Source organism: Glycine max, chromosome 1 (genome assembly GCF_000004515.6).
Source record: "Glycine max cultivar Williams 82 chromosome 1, Glycine_max_v4.0, whole genome shotgun sequence".
In the NCBI taxonomy this organism is placed as follows: domain Eukaryota; kingdom Viridiplantae; phylum Streptophyta; class Magnoliopsida; order Fabales; family Fabaceae; genus Glycine; species Glycine max.
The window spans coordinates 52543471-52561961 of NC_016088.4; the positions used below are offsets into that span (position 1 = coordinate 52543471).

Consider the following 18491-nt stretch of genomic DNA (forward strand, 5'->3'; position numbering starts at 1 on the left):
ATTTGGCTCATTAATGTAATCAATGCTTTTATGAGCTTAATCTTTGGACCCCACCCCCACGCCAAGCTCCTCAACATCGCCACTTGTAGGACCCAATGTGGGACCAATATCTGTATTAATCGATATTATTACATTCCAAAATTCCTTCTCAATAACTCCTAAGGAACCGAATTGGATCTCAAATTGACGGGTTAGTGTGAGCTTATCCATGCGGTTATACACCCTTCGAATAGGAATCCATTTTCTGAAAGATTTTGACTTTCGTGCGTTGGTAAGTCTTCGAGATCCTTTCGATGACCTATATTGTGTTGAAGGGATATCTATATGAAAAGACAGTTCTATTTCTATTCTACTAGTATTTTCGATTAGTGCTTGATAAAGTAACTCAACACCTCATCCTCCCCATTGCTAATATCTTATACAAATTTCTCTCCACTATATATGCTTAGCAGACGCTAATGGTACATATAATATCCCTATCCTGCCCAAAAAAATAGAGAGTAAGAAAGAGTTTTTTCAGTAGAACCTACTCTTAATTTCTCTGCAGTTGTATCATTAATTAGTGTGCACGAGCACGACGACCATTTGCTCCAATTATTTTAATTCATTCCACATCACTCCTGTAAATTTCATAGCAGGTATATCATGAGTGTTTTTCTTTTCTTTTTCAGGACATTTTTTTTATAATTTCATTTCGTCACGCTGTGGATTTTAATTTTTATCTCATAATTCTCCATCCGGTTGGTTTGCATAGGTAATCAGTTGATCATAGTTGATGGAGTGGTGGTGTTAGTCGCTTGTAAAGCTAGCTTTGGTGTATATTTCAAAGAGGAGTAAGGCTGAGTGAATGTATAACTTAAAGCGTTAAATCTGTCCTTTATATTACTCAGATAACATATCATTTGGTAGAAATGTTGTTATAAATAAGCTGGTAACGTTTTCAGTCATTCCCATAATACTTGTTGGGCTGTTAGCCCGCTGTTAATTGATTTAAGCCAGTCACGTTATATACCAGCGTTTTGGGCCGTAGTTTAACAAACTTATTAGGCCTATTAAGCCCAGCTACTGATTGATATGGACAGCTATATACCTTCACAGAAAGAGAGTGCAACCACCCACAATTTGCTTTTTTGAGCAAACATGAAATTGGTTCATTTCGGAACTCGAAGAAAATAACTAGATGTGCTTGTTCTAAACTTCTACCTACTTTATTTCCCTGCCGATCTGAATCAGCATAAGCTTCAATTTCTGCAACATATTTTCCTTGACTTTTAGGGAACAACGCACCAAAATCTTGTTTTTAGCAACAGCCACCATGTGTGAGGCCCTCATATATATCACTCATAAATCAGTTAATCTGTCTTACACCGTAACTGATATTAGACCTGCTATTACACAGAAAGAGTACGGATCCCATCAACTGCTTGAAAAGAGTAGCATCAGTAGACTTCTCAGATTCTTCCTTTGTAACTTCACATTTGTTTCAACTGGTGTAGCTTCTTCATTGTATTTCTCCATTTGAAACCTCTTCAACACTTCTTGTACATGCTTTCTCTAATGCAAGACAATACCACAACTACTGTAAACAAATTGCATGCTTGGGAAATATTTTAGGATTGCCAAATGAGTTCATCAAATTCTGATTTCATATTTCCCTTGAATGTATCAATTTCTTAATATAGAAACATAACTGATCAACACCATTTCTCACTTTCACATATACTTTAAACTCTATTGAACACTCTGAGAAACCTTGTTGAAGAAGAATAATAGAATATATCTATCCTCTTAGTCCAGATCAAGTGCCTTATTTTCAGCCATACAAAGCTTTTCTGAATATGTACACTTTATCCAACTAGTCGTTGCGGCTTGTCATGTGATATGAGTAACCTGTGTCAAGATACCAAGATTCTGAATTGTTGGTATCAGAATTGGTAGTCACCATTAATAACATTTGGTTTGAGCTATAGCCATCCTCTTGTGAAATATAAGCTTCATCACTAGACTTCATTCTTCCATGTTTGTTGTTTATGCATTCATCTACTAAATTTCCCTACTGAAAATTATAACACTAAATCTTCTTCTTGTCAAATCTTTTCTTTCCCATTTTATTTCAAGTTGTTCCTCCCCTTCTTATACTTGAGAATTCACCTTTTTCATAGTCTAGCCACTAGCACAACCACCACTGTAATATTTCTCTTTCCTTTCCTCCTTTTGATTTGCCACTTATGTGCCTAATCAACATATTTTTCGAGGCTTCTCTCATTCAACCTATGTTCGTGTGCCTCTAATTATCCCTGAAGCTCTCCAATCTTCATGTTTTCCAAGTTCTTTGACTCCTCAATTGCACCCACTATATGGTTAAATCTTAGGACAATGTGCGCATCACCTATTCAATGATCATTATATTCGAAATCTTTTCACCACATCCTTTCATTAGGTTGGCGAGATTCAACACCCTTGTAAAGTAATCTGTGATCTTATCAAGATTTTCATTATGTAACAGCTCAAATTGCCGCCTTCTTGAGCTTGTCTCCATCATGATAGTGCTTCTTTTATGATTGCAGCCAAGACAATCTTCTCAAATTTGGTCGAGTCTACACATTGATGTATCAAGAACATGGCTTTGCAATATTTTTGTTGGCTGCCTTGTGTGCTACTTTTTTGGGCATACGTGGAGCTTTTCAATCAACTCTTAGATAACAATTCTTCACTGTCACAATTTACAGTCATATTTTGAAAGCCAAAAAAAGACTATTTTCTACACACCATCTCTCCTAGTTTTTGTCATCAAGAACATGAAGGTTGTCAAGTAAATTGCCATTCGAAGCAACCATGCAATCACCAAGATTCAGGTCTAAAATCGAAGCTCTGAATAGTAATTTGTTGAGAAAGAAAGCTCATAGACTCGCACTTTTTGTATATGAAAAGAGAAGTGAAGAATTATAGAATGAGAATTTCTATTCAACAACAAAAACAAACTCTAATACACATTGACTATTTATAGTGAGTGGCATAAGGCCCACACCGTTGACCTCCAACTAACTACTATTTACGACAACTCAACAAGTAACAAAATAGAAAGTAATCACCTTTAACTACTCTCGTTTATTTGAATCATCACAACATTTTAATGCGTTAATTTTGTTTCTTAGAAGTGAGAAGTTCAGTTAAAAAAGCATCTTAGCTATTGATAAAAAAACAAATTGTTACAAATTTATAATTGTTATAAAAGTACATAGTATATTATTAATAGTTTTTAACGAATTATTAATATTTTTGGCTTATTCTTCGGAATAGAAGAGTTATATTGCAAGAAATTAGTCCTATAGACAAAGAAAACAGAATTTTCCCTCAAACAGAGCAAGTCTTTATCATAATTTAACACAAACGCAGCGGAATATCAAATTCAAAACTTAAAAACATTGTGAATCATGCCATGAGAAATAATACCCCTTAAACCAATGCAAATTGGGGTGGCGAACCTTATACACTGTAGGAGATGCCACGGCCTCCCTCCCCAAGTTTTGCTACATCTTTTTTTTTTCTTCGCACATGAAATTCTCCGAATGCAGTCCTTACCGAGAAGGGTGGGAATTAAACAAGAACAGAAGAGATTCATCGAAAAAGATCTTCCTTCAGAAAAATAGACTTTGTATAAAATAGAGGATAAATATATCTGTTGATCTTAAAAACCCACTTTATTTACCCGTCTGGCAAAATCACAATGTTGACATAGATCATCAATAGCATATCAGATTTGCTTCCAAAGTATCTCAGCAGTAGGAGATCATAAAACTCACAAGCTAGTCTCATGGATTTCCAACAAGAACGACAAATTCTATTGACAACTGCTTACTTAGCATTAAATGGTTACATTGAAACAAAAATGCCGCAGTTTAGATAAGGAATAGAGAAAACCTGGAAGATCAACGACTGCTCAACCAAGCAAATAACTTAAAATGTGTAAGCACACACGCTTGCTTGTAGAGTTGGAGATAGCATGCTCCAATAAAATGCATTAGTCACCATACAACCATAAATGAATTATCACAATTAACTCATGTCAGTATCTCTATCTCACCTCTTAGGTTGTCACCTGATATGTTCGAGAGAGATATATAGTGAGCTTCCCAATCTTAGTATATCAAATTCAAACAGTCTAATTTGAATGCTCGGCAACAAAGAATAATTAAGAATATGACCTCGTTTCCCCTGGTCTTAGTAAGTCAAGATTGAAGAGTCTCAAAACACTTGCACAAAGATTGCTTCAAATGCAACCTTTCCAACAATTAACAAGGCATTACAATGAAGTCAAATTCCAAGTAATGTAACACCTAACAACTGCTATATAAATGAAAAACTGTACACATAAAAGGAAAAATATAGAGAAATTAAGCATAACAAGAACCAATTGCCCTGAGGGTAGTAGCAGATCCAAGCAAGGGATGATTTCAATAGCATCATCAAATCAAGCCTTTCCAACTCCTAGAGTAAGCTCCAAATCATCCATTCCAACCTCGTGTATTCTCTCACCCTCCCAGGGTTTCACTCTGCCATTCTCGAAGTCAAAATCGGAGCCTCCTCTGCCTCTCTCGGCAACAGAACCCCACTGCATGCCTTCCTGGGCAGCGATCTGCTGCATCGCGGGCTTCATGAGGTTAAAGGTAGGCGAAGGAGGAGCAGCCGCCGCCGCAGCCACCATCGTCGTCTGAACCTGGAAACTAACCCAGCGGCCCGAGGCGGAGTCCACGGTGGAGGCGTCGGACTCGTCGCACTCCGGGATGGTGGAGGTGGCAACGTGGTGGCGGCGCGTGGGGCTGGACGGGGCGGAGGTGGCAAAAAGAGGGTGGCGGAGGGAGTCGAAATCCGCCTTGCGCTTTGAGCTTCGGGGAGAAGAAAGAGGTGGGGTGACGGGGGCGCTGTTGGATATCCTGAGAGGAGGGAGGTTGGCGGGGATGGAAGTTATGTTGCGGATGAATGGGATGAGAAAGGAAGAAGGGTGGTTTCCGTCAATGCGCGTGGGGCTTGGGAACGAGGAAGAGGTTGGGCTAGCATGGTAGGATGGTACAGGACTCGGGTATGACGAGGATTGTGGACTTGCCTGAATGGAAGAACACGCGCTTAAGTTCAGTGGTGTTCCTCCAATCTCACTCGTGGGTCTCTTACATCCCTGTATGCAAGCATCAATAATTCAAAGTTAATTATAGATCAGGAAACGAGAAACAAAGTGGATCTGAGAAATAGAGGGGAACCTTTCGATAAGTTGTGCCATCTTCTTCCACGATCCAGCCAGCTTCGGCGCAGAGAGCTTTCAGGACCTCGTTGTTGTCGCAGTGCTTTGGAAGCTTGTAGTTCCCCTGGGCTCGAAGGCCAGTGTAGATCTTAGCTGCAATCGCTCTTCGTCTTCTCTCTCTCCTCTTGTTGTTCTCTCTCTCCTTCCACGTCGGCAACCTCCCCGTGGATCCGCCGCCGGTCATCGTTCCGGCGTGACGAAACTTGCTCCGGCACCTCTTGTTCTACTGCTGGGGGTAGAAGAAGTGGAGGATATTTGTTTTTATGTGTGTGAGGAGAAGGACTTGGTGGATTCAAGTGATGAAGAAGAGGAAATAGAAATGTTGCTTCCTTTTTAGATTCTTCTCTTCTCTCTCCCTCCCTTTTCACACTCTCGTAGTTTTCACTTCATTAATTTTCTTTTTCCTTTTCTTTTTTAAGAAAAAAGATATTGGACTCCAGCCAAATGGATGATATAATAAAGACTTCTGCTTTTTTTTTATTTTTTTCTTCCTATTCTCTAATAATTGATCCAAAAATATTAGTAAAAATGTAATGTAGTATTATAATCTATATGACATAAAACACATGTACTTTATTTATATATATATATATATATATATATATATCACTTCATTAAATTTTATTTCTTATAACATTTTTTTCATGATATCACGTGATTAGTAAAAATTGAATTCTAATCAACATGCTGAAAGAATTCAATCCTCTACTAATTATGTCTTGTTTTTGTTGGATAATATTTACAAAAAATGTTTTAGTGAACATTGTATTTGTATACTTTATCAGTGAGTGTATTCATAGCATGTTTTTAAAAATATTTATATCTATTGAAATATTAATATGAAATTATGTAAACGTACAGATAATTTTTATGACATAAATAATGACAAACTTTGAATTTATTAATATTTAGTTTGTAGTAATTTTGTGTGGATAGTAGTAGTATTAGTCAATCAATAACTAATGAATTTATATAAAATGATGCGGGAACAATTAGTTGGAGAGCCCATACCATTAGCCAATTAACTTATATATATATATATATATATATATATATATATATATATATATATATATATATAAAGTTGTACTACTTTGTGTATGATAAGCAAGCAAGTAATCAAATCGTAAATGCAAGAAAATTTAGGTGACCATTTGAAAGAGCTAGCTTATGATATTTTTGGTCACACGCACATTGAATTCATCTAATCATCCTGTAATTCATATAATTTCCGTGTGCTCCAAAAAAGTGTGGGCACAAGGGCGTAGAAAAATCAACCTTGTTGAAATAGGAAATATAGCATCGGTGACCTAACGCACCTTCCCTTCATGGAAGGCACATGACCTGTTGTTGTTGGTTAACAATTAGCATCCTTACAGTGCAGCGCTGTAGCTCAATCACGGATACCACAGCACAGTCCATTTCTGCGGCGAGGACTTAGCCACATGACTCATACCAAATACCAGGGCCCCCCCTCCCTGCCCCTATGCCCTAGCTAGCTACCTAGCTCTGTCACCAAAAGAAAAAATGAAAATACTTATAAAGAGAATATGTTCCAGACATTAGTGTCAGATAAAAAATATATACTGATGGAAGAATCGAAATTTACACAGTAAAACTGACACAGATTTCTTATGATTTGCGAGTCTAGGTATCATGTAAAACATTGTTTGTTGTTTTCCCAACGAATCCAAGCAACAAAACTTGCTTGTACCGAGTAATTACACCACGGATCAATCTATCTAATTTAATTGATTAAATAAAATATGTAAATTATTATAAAAAAGTTATATTTATTTTTAATTCTTAGGTAACAAAAAAATAACACGACCGGTCAAAGTAAGTTGCAGCCCACACATGCAAATTAAATTCGTTGAGTGATGAAATGGAGATAGATAAAGATGCACAGCAGAACCACCCCAAAATGGGTCTCGGAGATATATATAAGTATCTACATCATTGCCAATTAGTTTCAATTAATATTGGCAGACCCAAAAGTGCACGATCGCAAGACATATTTGTAAACAAAAACTATTTAGGCAAAATTATATTTTTTTACTTCAATAATTTAATTTACGAATTTACGAATTGAGTTCTTTTATTTGGTAAAATTGCATAATATTAATCTTTCATACTATAATTGGATATTAATCGTTAACAAGTGACATTAATGACCACGAGTCACGTTCTTATCAGATGATGACGGTCACGTGTTTAATTGGATGTTCATCCCATGAAAGATGAGATGTATTGTTGTTTTCATTCACAGATCAAAATATAACATGTGACAATCATGATTCAATAAGAATGTGACACATGATAATCAACATTCCTCTGTAATGGTAAACGTCCAATTGTGTGGTCTGAGGGACCAACATTACACGATTTTACCAAAAATAAAAGGATCAAATTCGTGAATTAAATTACTGGAGAATCAAATCTAAAACTGAAGATAAATTAGAGGACCAAATTTATAATTTTATCAAATATTTATGATCGATCATACGGAATAAGTATAAATTTGAATTTAGAATAAATATAAAAATGTTGACACGTGAAATGAGACACGTAAATACCTCCCCATAATTGCACACCAGTGCATACTACAGGGATAGCATTGACATGGTCCTACACCCGTGCTAAAGGTTCATGCATCCTGTTGGATGGATATAATTCTCCCAAACCGTATACTCTGAATATTTAATAACGAAACGCAGTCTTGATGAACAAATAACTCAAAATAATAGTTAAATAGTTGTCATTAAAAGAATATTAATAACAGTTATTTAAACAAAACTCATTAATAGTGCATAACAAAACTCACTTATTTTAAATAAAGAATAAATAATCAAATTAAAGTGTAATAAATTAATTTTTAAAAGATAAAAAAATATAAATTTAGTCACTGAACGTATAAAAATATAACATTAGTTCTTTGAATTGATTTTATTATTAAGTTTTAATGTTAAATTTTATATTAAATTACAAAATTTAAGAATCAAACTATCATTAAATTGTCTACATAATAAATTAATATGTCGCATTTTTTTACATTGAAAAACAAAATTTAAATTTTTCATTTTGAGATCAATTTGTTAACTATTCAAATTTTGAAGTATTTATCCTTAAATAAATAAGTTTGATTATCAGACTTTATAAACTTGATGATGAAAACTCACAAATAAGTCGTGCAAACATTAAGCTATGAGAGCAAAAGGGGTGAGATGAATTAATGTTGATTAGGCTATAATTATATAAGTGATTAAGATGGATTTTATTTTACGAATATAAAAGAAAACGTTTGCGGAATTGGTGACAGTGAAGAAGGAAGGGTTGGGCATTGAATTATGCAAAGTTAATAATAGTAGGGGGTAAGGTATAGGCACACATGAATTAAGAAGAGTAGAAGTTGATGATTGGGAACATGCCCCGTTCTGCTTCTCCGGTAATTGGAGATTGGTCTGACGTGACGTGATGTTTAGTTGGAAGGGGCACAGATACGGACAAACAACCAAGTGAGAGGTGCGTGGGCCCATCCAGTCGGCTCCACACGTGCGACACAGAAACCCATAATAAAGAAAGGAACAGCGTGGGTGGGGTGGGGGGGACCACCTTTGACGTGTCAAGTGGAGTGCATAGGTGTGGTGTGTCTGTAAGTAACACGAGAATGCGGTCCCACCCTAAGAGGAATCCATTCTTTTCATGGTACAGTACACTCACACCACATTTCTGAACTCCCTTTGACTCAGTGCCGCCCTATGCTTTATTAAGGATGAATAAATACACCATCTTATTTTTATTTATTTTTTCAAAATCTTATATTTTATATTTTGAATTTCCTCACTTCTAAATAAATATGTTTGAATTTTATTAAAATAAAATTATACGTATTTGAATTTTTTTCTCATTTTTGTGTATAAAAATTATTTTTCAGAATAATTTGTCCTCACTCGAATCTTACATCCGCTACTGCTGCTTTGACTCTTCTGCCATGTTCCCTCAAGTCTAGTTTTTAGGAGTTGTTAAAACTTCAAAGCTTCTTTCCGTGTTAATAACGTCTCTCACCTTAGAATTAGAAAAACCATTTTACATATTTTTTATATTCTAATTAAAACTAGACTTTTCTGTCATTAAAAAAATCGTGTAATAAATAGTTGATATTAATGTTTGATGTTTGTTATTGAAATTGTCGAAAAAATTCCAAGCTCTACATCAACTAGAAATAATGAGTATATAGGGACTCCAGTTTAGAAGAAATATGAATATTCTGTATTACAAAAGATATTCTCCATTTAGTAAATTTTCATTTTATTAAAAGATACTACTATTTTAATATATCGAACTAAAAAATATGAAAGAATACGCGATTAAAGCCACTTATTATAAAATAGTACTACTACTTCCAAGTTCCAAGTATTCTTCAACTTTTGCCATTATAATTATTTATTTTCCGAATCTTGACTAAAAGTAAAACTTGTAATTCAAGAAACACGTAATGTCTCTGAAAGCATTAATGATGGCAACAGTGATAAATATTGGAAAATGTTAATAAGTGTTTTAAGACATTGGATACAGAATTAAAAATGAGTATTTTTTATAGAAATTATGATTGTATTTGTTATTATCAATATAATTTTTCGTGTTTTTAATAAATATATTATTTAATATTTTTAAAACAATAGTTACAAAACTCGTGAAATATTATTGATAAAGTACCCAAACTAAATAAATAAGAAGGCTACAGATCAGGAACAAAAGTAAGACAGCAATAAAAAAAAGGAAAGGGAGGAAGACTTTGCCCACGTGCATTAGGAAGGGACCGATGGGAACCATGTGGGAACCACGGGCACGTGCCCTCCCATCTCTTGAATTATATGCTAGATCCTTGTCTCATTTTATTTATTATTTAAAGTAATACATATATTTTAAGAAAACAACTAATTACTTATATTAATTCTCATAATAAACTATTTTCATTTAACTGGAATATTCTTATTGATTACATTATACAATTATAATTATATATTTACTAGTATATTTATTTTATGAGGATGTATTAAAAAATATTTTTTGATAATCTAAAATAACACTCTTTGAAAAGATAAATAAAACTACAACTTTTCCAAATTCCTGCCAATACAAGATATTTGCTCATTTCGTACTCTGTTTTATATATACATATATATATATAGCTAGAGCTTACTCTATTATTTGTTTTGAATATCTCAAATTTTTAAATATTCTATCATAAAATATAAAATCACATCACCTACACCTTTTTTTTTTTTTTTTTTTTCTGTTTTGTTTTCAAGGCGACAAGGAGGTCTACAATGGCGGAGGAAAGCACGTGGGGCTGGGGGTCCATACAGATGGATTTTGATTGAGTCGTGAGCTCCATAAATTAGAGATCACAAATTCAATTTTTTTTTGTACTTCATTGGAAATAATAGTTACTTTGTACCGATAAAAATTGGTTTATTTAGTAAGGAATAAAATTAAATTTCAAAAGAATTTGTGTTGAATTTTCATTGTTAATATAAGAATTTTAATAATAGATAATTTATAAATATATTTGTAAATGCTCTTTGAATCTTAAAATTTATTCTAATTTGATTGAGTTTTTAGAATTTAATTTACCTAAATTTTTTAATGAGAAAAATAATACTTAATTTGTATACTGATATAGTTATTATACTTAATGAATTCATGATTTATCTATAAGATTCTTATGTCCTATGCATATAAAGATGATAAAACGGATCAATTTAATATAACCCAAAAAAAAAAGGTTTAGTCGAACTCATTTTAAGAGTAAAGTGAAAATTTTAACTCTTGCATATTGGGCTAGATTGACCCACCATAATTGTTTAAAAATAAATGAAAGTAAAAGAAAAATATATTATAAAACTGATAAAAGAGTAATTATGAGTTGACTTATCAAATAAATAAAAAGAGGGGAAAATCGTCCAAACATAATAATAATAATAATAATAATAATAATAATAATAATAATAATAATAATAATAATAACCATTAATTAGTTTATTAGAAAAATCTAAATACTTAAAACATCACATACATCCACCAATGATATTAGAAAATAAAAAAAATGTAAATTTAAATATTTGAACATCAAATACATCCACCATTTTTTTAGGAAATTATAATAAATTTTCAAACTTATCTGAATTAGATTATTTAAAAAATCGATTAACCTCGTTTTAATTTTGTAATGGAAACAATATATAACTGTAATCCAAAAATTTCACTTAAAGCATTTTCTTGGATAAAGCCAACTGCTCCGTTAGCTAATGAGGACATTTCTCTCTACGTCATTCCATATTAATGTATTTTGATGGTGATTTATAATGTTACTCTGCTAATTCTAAACTTATTGACTCTTTAATGAATGTGTTTATGCATTAATTTGCCGTGACTCTTGAACAAAATATTTTTTTATGGTATTGAACAAATTCTTGTATTTTTTTTAATAGTATAAAATTATAATTGCATTAAAAAAGTTACACTGAAAAATGTTTAAGAAACTATACTTGAACTTTTTTTAGAATGCAGTTACTAAAACTAAAAAGTCCCTAAATTGATGAAAAAATTCTTGCTCATATAATACTTGTAGGCTTGTCTCCTTAGGCCTTAACAGCTGTCTAGCCTATTTTTTTGGGCCTGTTATGCCTATGCTGAAAAAACTGAAAGAAGAACATGGAATTTTTAGACCCATTTTGTTTATTGTGTCTTTTTTTTTTAACGGTAAGAGGAAAACTTAAAAAAGGTTAAGCCCATTATGCCGAGAGTTTTTTGTTTTAAGCACCATCTCTATTCAAACCTAGAGACAAATTATAATAATAAATATGACAATAAAATTTTTTATATGAAAGTTAATACAAAAGTTTTATAATTAAATTTGAGTTTAATAGATATGTATGTAATTTTTTTTATTATCTATCAATCATAAATTATTTTCAGTATAACTTATAAAATAATTTATAAAAATTAATAAATTTATCATGCATATCAGTTTTGTAATTAAATGATACTATAATTAGTACATATATTATTCATTTATTAAGTTAGTTGGAGAGGTAAAAAATGAAAATTAAATATGCAACTAGAAAAGTTATCAAAGTTTATAAACTATTTTTGTTTTTTTAATAAATAAATATAAGTGATTAACAACGTAGACAGTGGGGCTTTGGAAGTGCAATGTGGAGGAAAGTTATTTTGAGATTCAGAACCGAACAGGAGCGGGTATGATCATTCGTGATGATCAAGGGAGCTTTATAGTGGCAAGGACAGCATGGAGAGAGCCTTGTATGCACGTTCAAGAAGGAGATCGCTGTCAGCGTTGAATAATGCAGCAGATATGGAGCTAAATGACATTGTTTTTGAAACTAATGGTAAGCTTGTGGTTCATAAAATCAAATCTTCTAATGCTGATCTATCGGAGGGAGGGTGTTTAGTTAATGAGTGTAGGAAGATATTGGCTCAAAATTCATCCTTATGTTATAGGATTTGTTGAGAGATAAGCTGATGAATTAGTAAAGGTGGCTTCATTATATCCTAGTCTCAATGTCTTTTATCATTGTAATTTCTTGTGTGAAGAATGTGGTGTTTAATGAAATGAGATAACTATTTTACAGTAAAAAAAAATAAAAATAGGCAGCATTGTTTGGCTCCCGATATTTACTAGCTTTTTTATAATTGTTTACTTACTATCATATGGTGTCTAATCGTTTCTGTAACTTCACAACTTAAAGTGTCCGTTATCATGATAAAAACAATAAAAAAAGTTAAATATATGATAACAAGTTAAAAATGAAATGTTTTTGTAGAAAAATGATACTATTATATGTAATTATGTAACTTAATTATAATTTTCAATAAAAAAATATTATTAAGTCTTTAATTAATATCCTTAAAAGTTAAAACATTCCTCAATAAGACTACGCTAATAATAAAACTAAAATAGGAATTCAAACTAGAAATTAAAACCTCGGAACAGATGCCAACGTAGGTAAAACGTCCCACGTTTGCTTGGCGTGATGGAATCCATAACATCATTAAATTCACTTTGTCCCGAATAATATGTAATATATATTTACGTTTAATTTATTATTGTTTAAAACCAAAATATTCAGAAGTAATGTTAGTAATACGTTTTTATTAATACATTCTTACTATGCACACACATCATATTAATTTAATTTTGAAAAACTAATTTAATTATCTGACAAATTATTTTTTAAAAACATAAACAATACAAAAACTATATTAAACACCGTATTGAAAAGTATATAATACTTATGAAATACATGTCTACGTTGACTTGCGAGTAGAGAGATTCCGTGGCAGTACTTGCATGACGATGACGAAGATGAAGGAGATGATACTGGTTACAGTTGAGATTTATCATTTAACCTAACCTCTATTACAGTTATAGGGTCAGAGTTAGACACAGATACAACACAACATCGTACATAGACAGTTTGATTTTTGTGTTGGCCTTTCGTTTGTTTGTTTATTTAGGATATTGTAAGAGTTAGTATGATAAATAACAGCACGTGCATCGGAATTTTCATTAAGTTTTTTTTTTTTTTCAGTTGATAGTTTATTGCCTCAGATCCGCCATGGACGCAGCTCCGAAGGCCTTTGTCTGATTTCCTCTTTCTTTCACTTGTCATGGGACTGAATCGAACTCCAAGACATAACCCTGTTCTTCCAACCAAATCTCCAATTCTCAGTCGTTCACATTCTCGTTCTCAGACCATGAAGTGAGTACTTTAACTTCTCCTCTCTCTCATGCGCTGATGTTTGAAAAATCATTTTCGATGAGCTGTTTATGTCAATTTGTAAACAAGGAAACAAAGAAAAAGGGAAATATGATAAATTAAACGAATATGTATGTGGTTCGCGGATACTTTTTATTTGGCACATTTGTTCTTCCTTCTTTTTCGGATGAGTTCAAATCTACATAATCTTTGGCTTTCCACTTTTATTTGATTCGGATAAGTATTGAATTGAATTGTGTCCACAAGACTGGTTTCCCACTTGGCAAAACAAATGTATTTGCTTAATTCAAATTCATATCTATTAAGACTTAATTAAACCCATGAGTGACAGTGGAACTTTGGGGATCATTTGTGGCCTACTGCCCCTGCTGGATTAATAACGTAACATTGTTTTTATCCCTAGCGTTGGTTTGATAAGTTTATGGCGATAGTTGATGATAATTACTCGCAACCAAGGACCAAAAATGTTGCATTGCTGTAATTTCTAACTCATGTATAGGGATTTTCTAAGCTGGGTTCTTCTTCAGGACAATGACATGCTGATGGCTATGTATCTATTTATGTGCTTCAAAACTCTGATAATACCTCCGACTGTGTATGACTATATGCTCTTTTTGCAATTATGGATCTTCCTTGATTTGCATTGACTACTTCGCCTCCTCTATAAACTTGACCATCTAACTTTTTGATTTCTGAAATTTAGTTCTATATAAACAGTACTTTTTGTTTTCAACTCAGATTGATGCTGCCGTATTATATTATTAGAACTGAAAACTCTTCATGGATTATAGTGCAAATCCTATTTTTAGTAGACTAGGGAATTTTCCTTTGGGAGTTTAAATCTATTTATTTCACTCCATTTATGCATCATATAAAATCATTATAGTAACGCTACACGCCCACAGCATCATGAAGCAAACATGACAGAAACTACAATGCATGAAATTGAAGTAAAAACACACAAACTTAATAAGGAAGAACCAGGTTTTAAATCTTTTCTGTTTTGGGGGATCAAATATAGTCAAGCCTAGCGTTGAGGTTCTTACACTTTGAGAAGTCATATTATAGCTGGAAATTTGTTCTTATCCTGCTACTACACTTAACATAGCTCGCCAAACAGAATTTGATGCAAATTTAGCTTTGTTTGAAGTGGAATCTCTTATAAACATGTGACATTCAATTTTTGGATAAATATTCCTTGACAGATTTGTTTTGACCTAAAACACAATGCTTTGATTAAATTAGACTGTAAGGTAGACACACCAATTTAATTGTTTTCTTCTCTTACAGTTTCTTTTTACAGTATTTAAAATAGCCACAGTTTTCCTTCATTTAAGGTTTTGAAACCTGTTGCAATCTCAACAGTAACTAACACGTAGTTCTTAAATGGCACAAACAGATATCTTATAAGATGCTCAAGGAAGCATTGGTAATGACATGCATCATCATTCTTAACACAGTGCTCTAATATGACAGAGTGTGCCATATAATGATTTAGAATTGAATACATAATTCTTAAAGGGCTTATTATATGTATGCATTTGGATTTCAAATTTTCATTAAGAAAGTTTTAGTTGTGAGTGTGACATTAAGGAAATGAGAACCTAGATGCCTACAGTACATCAGTCTTCACGCAATTCTGCGTGTTTCTTCTACCTTTTTCTACTTTCCTTTCCTTTTTTTTTCCTGTGCCTGAGCTGAAACAATGATTTCAGCTATGGCTTACTTATGCCTTATTCTTCTTAATTTATAAATTTTTTTGCACAGAACAACACAGATCTTTGGTGTGTCTCTCTCACTCATTCTTATCAACCTGGCTGCTATAATGGAGCGTGCAGATGAAAACCTTCTTCCATCTGTCTACAAAGAAGTTAGTGAAACATTTAATGCTGGACCATCAGATTTGGGTTACCTAACATTCGTAAGGAACTTTGTTCAGGGATTATCATCTCCTCTAGCTGGTATACTTGTTATCAACTATGATCGCCCGACAATTCTTGCCATGGGCACTTTCTGCTGGGCTTTATCTACTGCTGCTGTGGGCGTTTGCCACGATTTTCTGCAGGTTGCATTCTGGAGAGCAATAAATGGCTTTGGCTTGGCAATTGTGATTCCAGCACTCCAGTCTTTCATCGCTGATAGCTACAAGGATGGAGTGAGAGGAACCGGGTTTGGATTGCTGAGTCTCGTTGGTAACTTAGGAGGCATAGGAGGTGGTGTTTTGGCTACTGTCATGGCCGGCCAACAGTTTTGGGGCATACAAGGATGGCGGTGCGCCTTCATTTTGATGGCAACTTTGAGTGCATTAATTGGATTCCTTGTTTTACTATACGTTGTTGACCCAAGAAAAAGATTTCCTACCACACGTGATGCTAGTGAGAGTTCAGACAGGTAATGGCATTTTACATCTTATATCACTCGTGTGGCATTTAGCACAACTTTTAGTACTTCTTGAACTCTTAAGTGCCTCCTAGAAATCTGCTATATTGTTTTCATCCTCATGAATAATAGTAACTGACAAATAACTGAATGCTTTATATCTCTTCAATTTGTAATTATTGGTAAATCATCTTCGTGTGTTAGCAGGGATGACACTGTCTATAAAGGCAATGCTAGTGCAGCATCAATATGGATAGACTCTTGGGCAGCCACGAAAGCTGTGATCAAAGTGAAAACATTTCAAATAATTGTCTTACAAGGCATTATTGGGTCACTGCCGTGGACTGCCATGGTGTTCTTCACAATGTGGTTCGAACTAATTGGTGAGCCTGAAGCCAACTTCTTTACATAAAACATGCTAATGCAACATAGCAGTTTGCAAAATTGTATTTTTGCAACAGTTGTACTACAAATCAAGATCACTAATAGCCTCCTCGGATATCTTTTATGAGGCGTGATGCTTATAATCTGTGTCCTACATACGAAGGAAAACTTTTATCAAGTTGCTTGACACGATGAATGGATATTGTGCAGGTTTTGATAACAATACGTCAGCAACCCTCCTGAGTCTTTTTGCTATTGGATGTGCTATGGGGTCATTCATTGGTGGATCAATAGCTGATCAACTATCACAAGTCTACCCTCATTCTGCTCGTACCATGTGCGCACAATTTAGTGCCTTTATGGGCATTCCATTCTCATGGTTTCTTCTTAAGGTGATCCCTCAGTCAGTAAGTAGTTTTCCTATCTTTTCTGTCACCCTCTTTATAATGGGTCTAACTATCAGCTGGAACGGTGCGGCTGCAAATGCTCCTATGTTTGCTGAGGTTGTCCCTGTAAAACACCGTACCATGATTTATGCATTTGATCGAGCTTTTGAAGGCTCGTTTTCTTCTATTGCGGCTCCTCTGGTTGGGATTCTTTCTGAGAAGATGTTTGGCTATAATTCAAAGTCTGTTGATCCCATCAAAGGATCTTCACCAGAGGCTCTTGCCTTGTCCAAGGGCCTTCTTTCCATGATGGCTGTTCCATTTGGTTTGTGTTGTTTATGCTACACCCCTCTATATTACATATTTAGGCGGGACCGTGAAAATGCTAGAATGCTTGCTGTGAAAGAGGAGGAGATGATGTGAGACACAACACAACACAACACACGTTTTTAAGTATGGTAGATCATTTTAAAGGAGCCCTCTAGCTCTCCTCTGCTTGTGAATTGGGTCCCCATTTAATTGGAGTTTAAAGCTCCGAAAAACACGTGGTTCCGACTTTTGAATCCAACTTCGAACAATGACCTCATTTGATTTTTTTATTTGAAGAATCCAGGTTAATCATACATTCATGGTTCCGTCATGGCTAGGTTGCTTATTACCGAGGATTGAACTCACTCTGGCTTCTGAGCCATTTCTTGAGATGGCATCTGTAGCTGAATGGATCAGAAATATCAGGATATTTAACCCAGGCTCATACTGTTTTGTGGCGAGATCATCTTGTTTTCATACGATTGTACACTATAAAATACACAAGTAAATTTGCATTCTTGGTTCAACACTTCGACTACACAAAACAACAATGCTAATGAAGTATTTTGAATAACTTCAATTTTTTCCGCCGCTGAATAACGTCAATTAATCCCTACGAAAAAGCGCACAACCCCGAGAAAAAATTTCTTTGTATTCAACCTTCCGCTAACTGCATTCGGGTAAAAAGATTTGAAATCCAAAATTTAAAGAATATAGAACACTGTCAACTTTATTGGGTATGTAAGCATCTAAAAAGAAGCTTAATATACCTGTGTCTCTCTAGAAATAAATTCCCAATAACGGACCTAGCCAATTTGTTTTTGTTTATAGGCTTCTCAGAGAGAAAGGGGAGGGAAGTTAGAGTGAGAGGGAGAGGAGCCGGAATTGATCATAAAATGCATAGGCCCGCCCAAAAATAATGCAAGGGAAACA

General features: G+C 33.8%; 2 protein-coding genes across 5 annotated transcripts; one reads left to right on the forward strand and one right to left on the reverse strand.

Annotated features, from left to right (window-relative positions):
* Positions 1–4189: 4189 nt before the first annotated feature.
* Positions 4190–5571, reverse strand: BEHL1 (BES1/BZR1 family protein). The gene is made up of 2 exons (NM_001365176.1): positions 5256–5571; positions 4190–5173 (listed from the first exon to the last, which is right to left on the reverse strand). The coding sequence occupies exons 1-2, from the start codon at positions 5478–5480 to the stop codon at positions 4472–4474; spliced, it is 927 nt and encodes a 308-aa protein (NP_001352105.1). The 5' UTR covers positions 5481–5571; the 3' UTR covers positions 4190–4471.
* An 8023-nt stretch (positions 5572–13594) lies between these two features.
* LOC100812646 (probable L-galactonate transporter) lies at positions 13595–18138 on the forward strand. 4 transcript variants are annotated; one of them, XM_006573534.3, is made up of 5 exons: positions 13595–13709; positions 13912–14082; positions 15868–16491; positions 16687–16862; positions 17074–18138. In XM_006573534.3, exons 2-5 carry the CDS (start codon positions 13991–13993, stop codon positions 17670–17672), a joined length of 1491 nt encoding a protein of 496 aa, XP_006573597.1. In that variant the 5' UTR covers positions 13595–13709; positions 13912–13990; the 3' UTR covers positions 17673–18138. The 4 variants fall into 4 exon arrangements, with proteins under 4 accessions (XP_006573597.1, XP_006573601.1, XP_006573599.1 ...); XM_006573538.3 differs by having other exon boundaries at positions 13640–13703; XM_006573536.4 differs by having other exon boundaries at positions 13641–13752.
* Positions 18139–18491: the final 353 nt, after the last annotated feature.

Coding starts and splice junctions, on each gene's coding strand:
- BEHL1 (NM_001365176.1), bottom strand. CDS start 5,480: ATGACCGGCGGCGGATCCACGGGGAGGTTGCCGACGTGGAAGGAGAGA. Junction 5,174..5,255: donor ATGGCACAACTTATCGAAAG/GTTCCCCTCTAT, acceptor GCTTGCATACAG/GGATGTAAGAGACCCACGAG.
- LOC100812646 (XM_006573534.3), top strand. CDS start 13,991: ATGGGACTGAATCGAACTCCAAGACATAACCCTGTTCTTCCAACCAAA. Junction 16,492..16,686: donor GCTAGTGAGAGTTCAGACAG/GTAATGGCATTT, acceptor GTGTGTTAGCAG/GGATGACACTGTCTATAAAG. Junction 16,863..17,073: donor AATGTGGTTCGAACTAATTG/GTGAGCCTGAAG, acceptor GATATTGTGCAG/GTTTTGATAACAATACGTCA.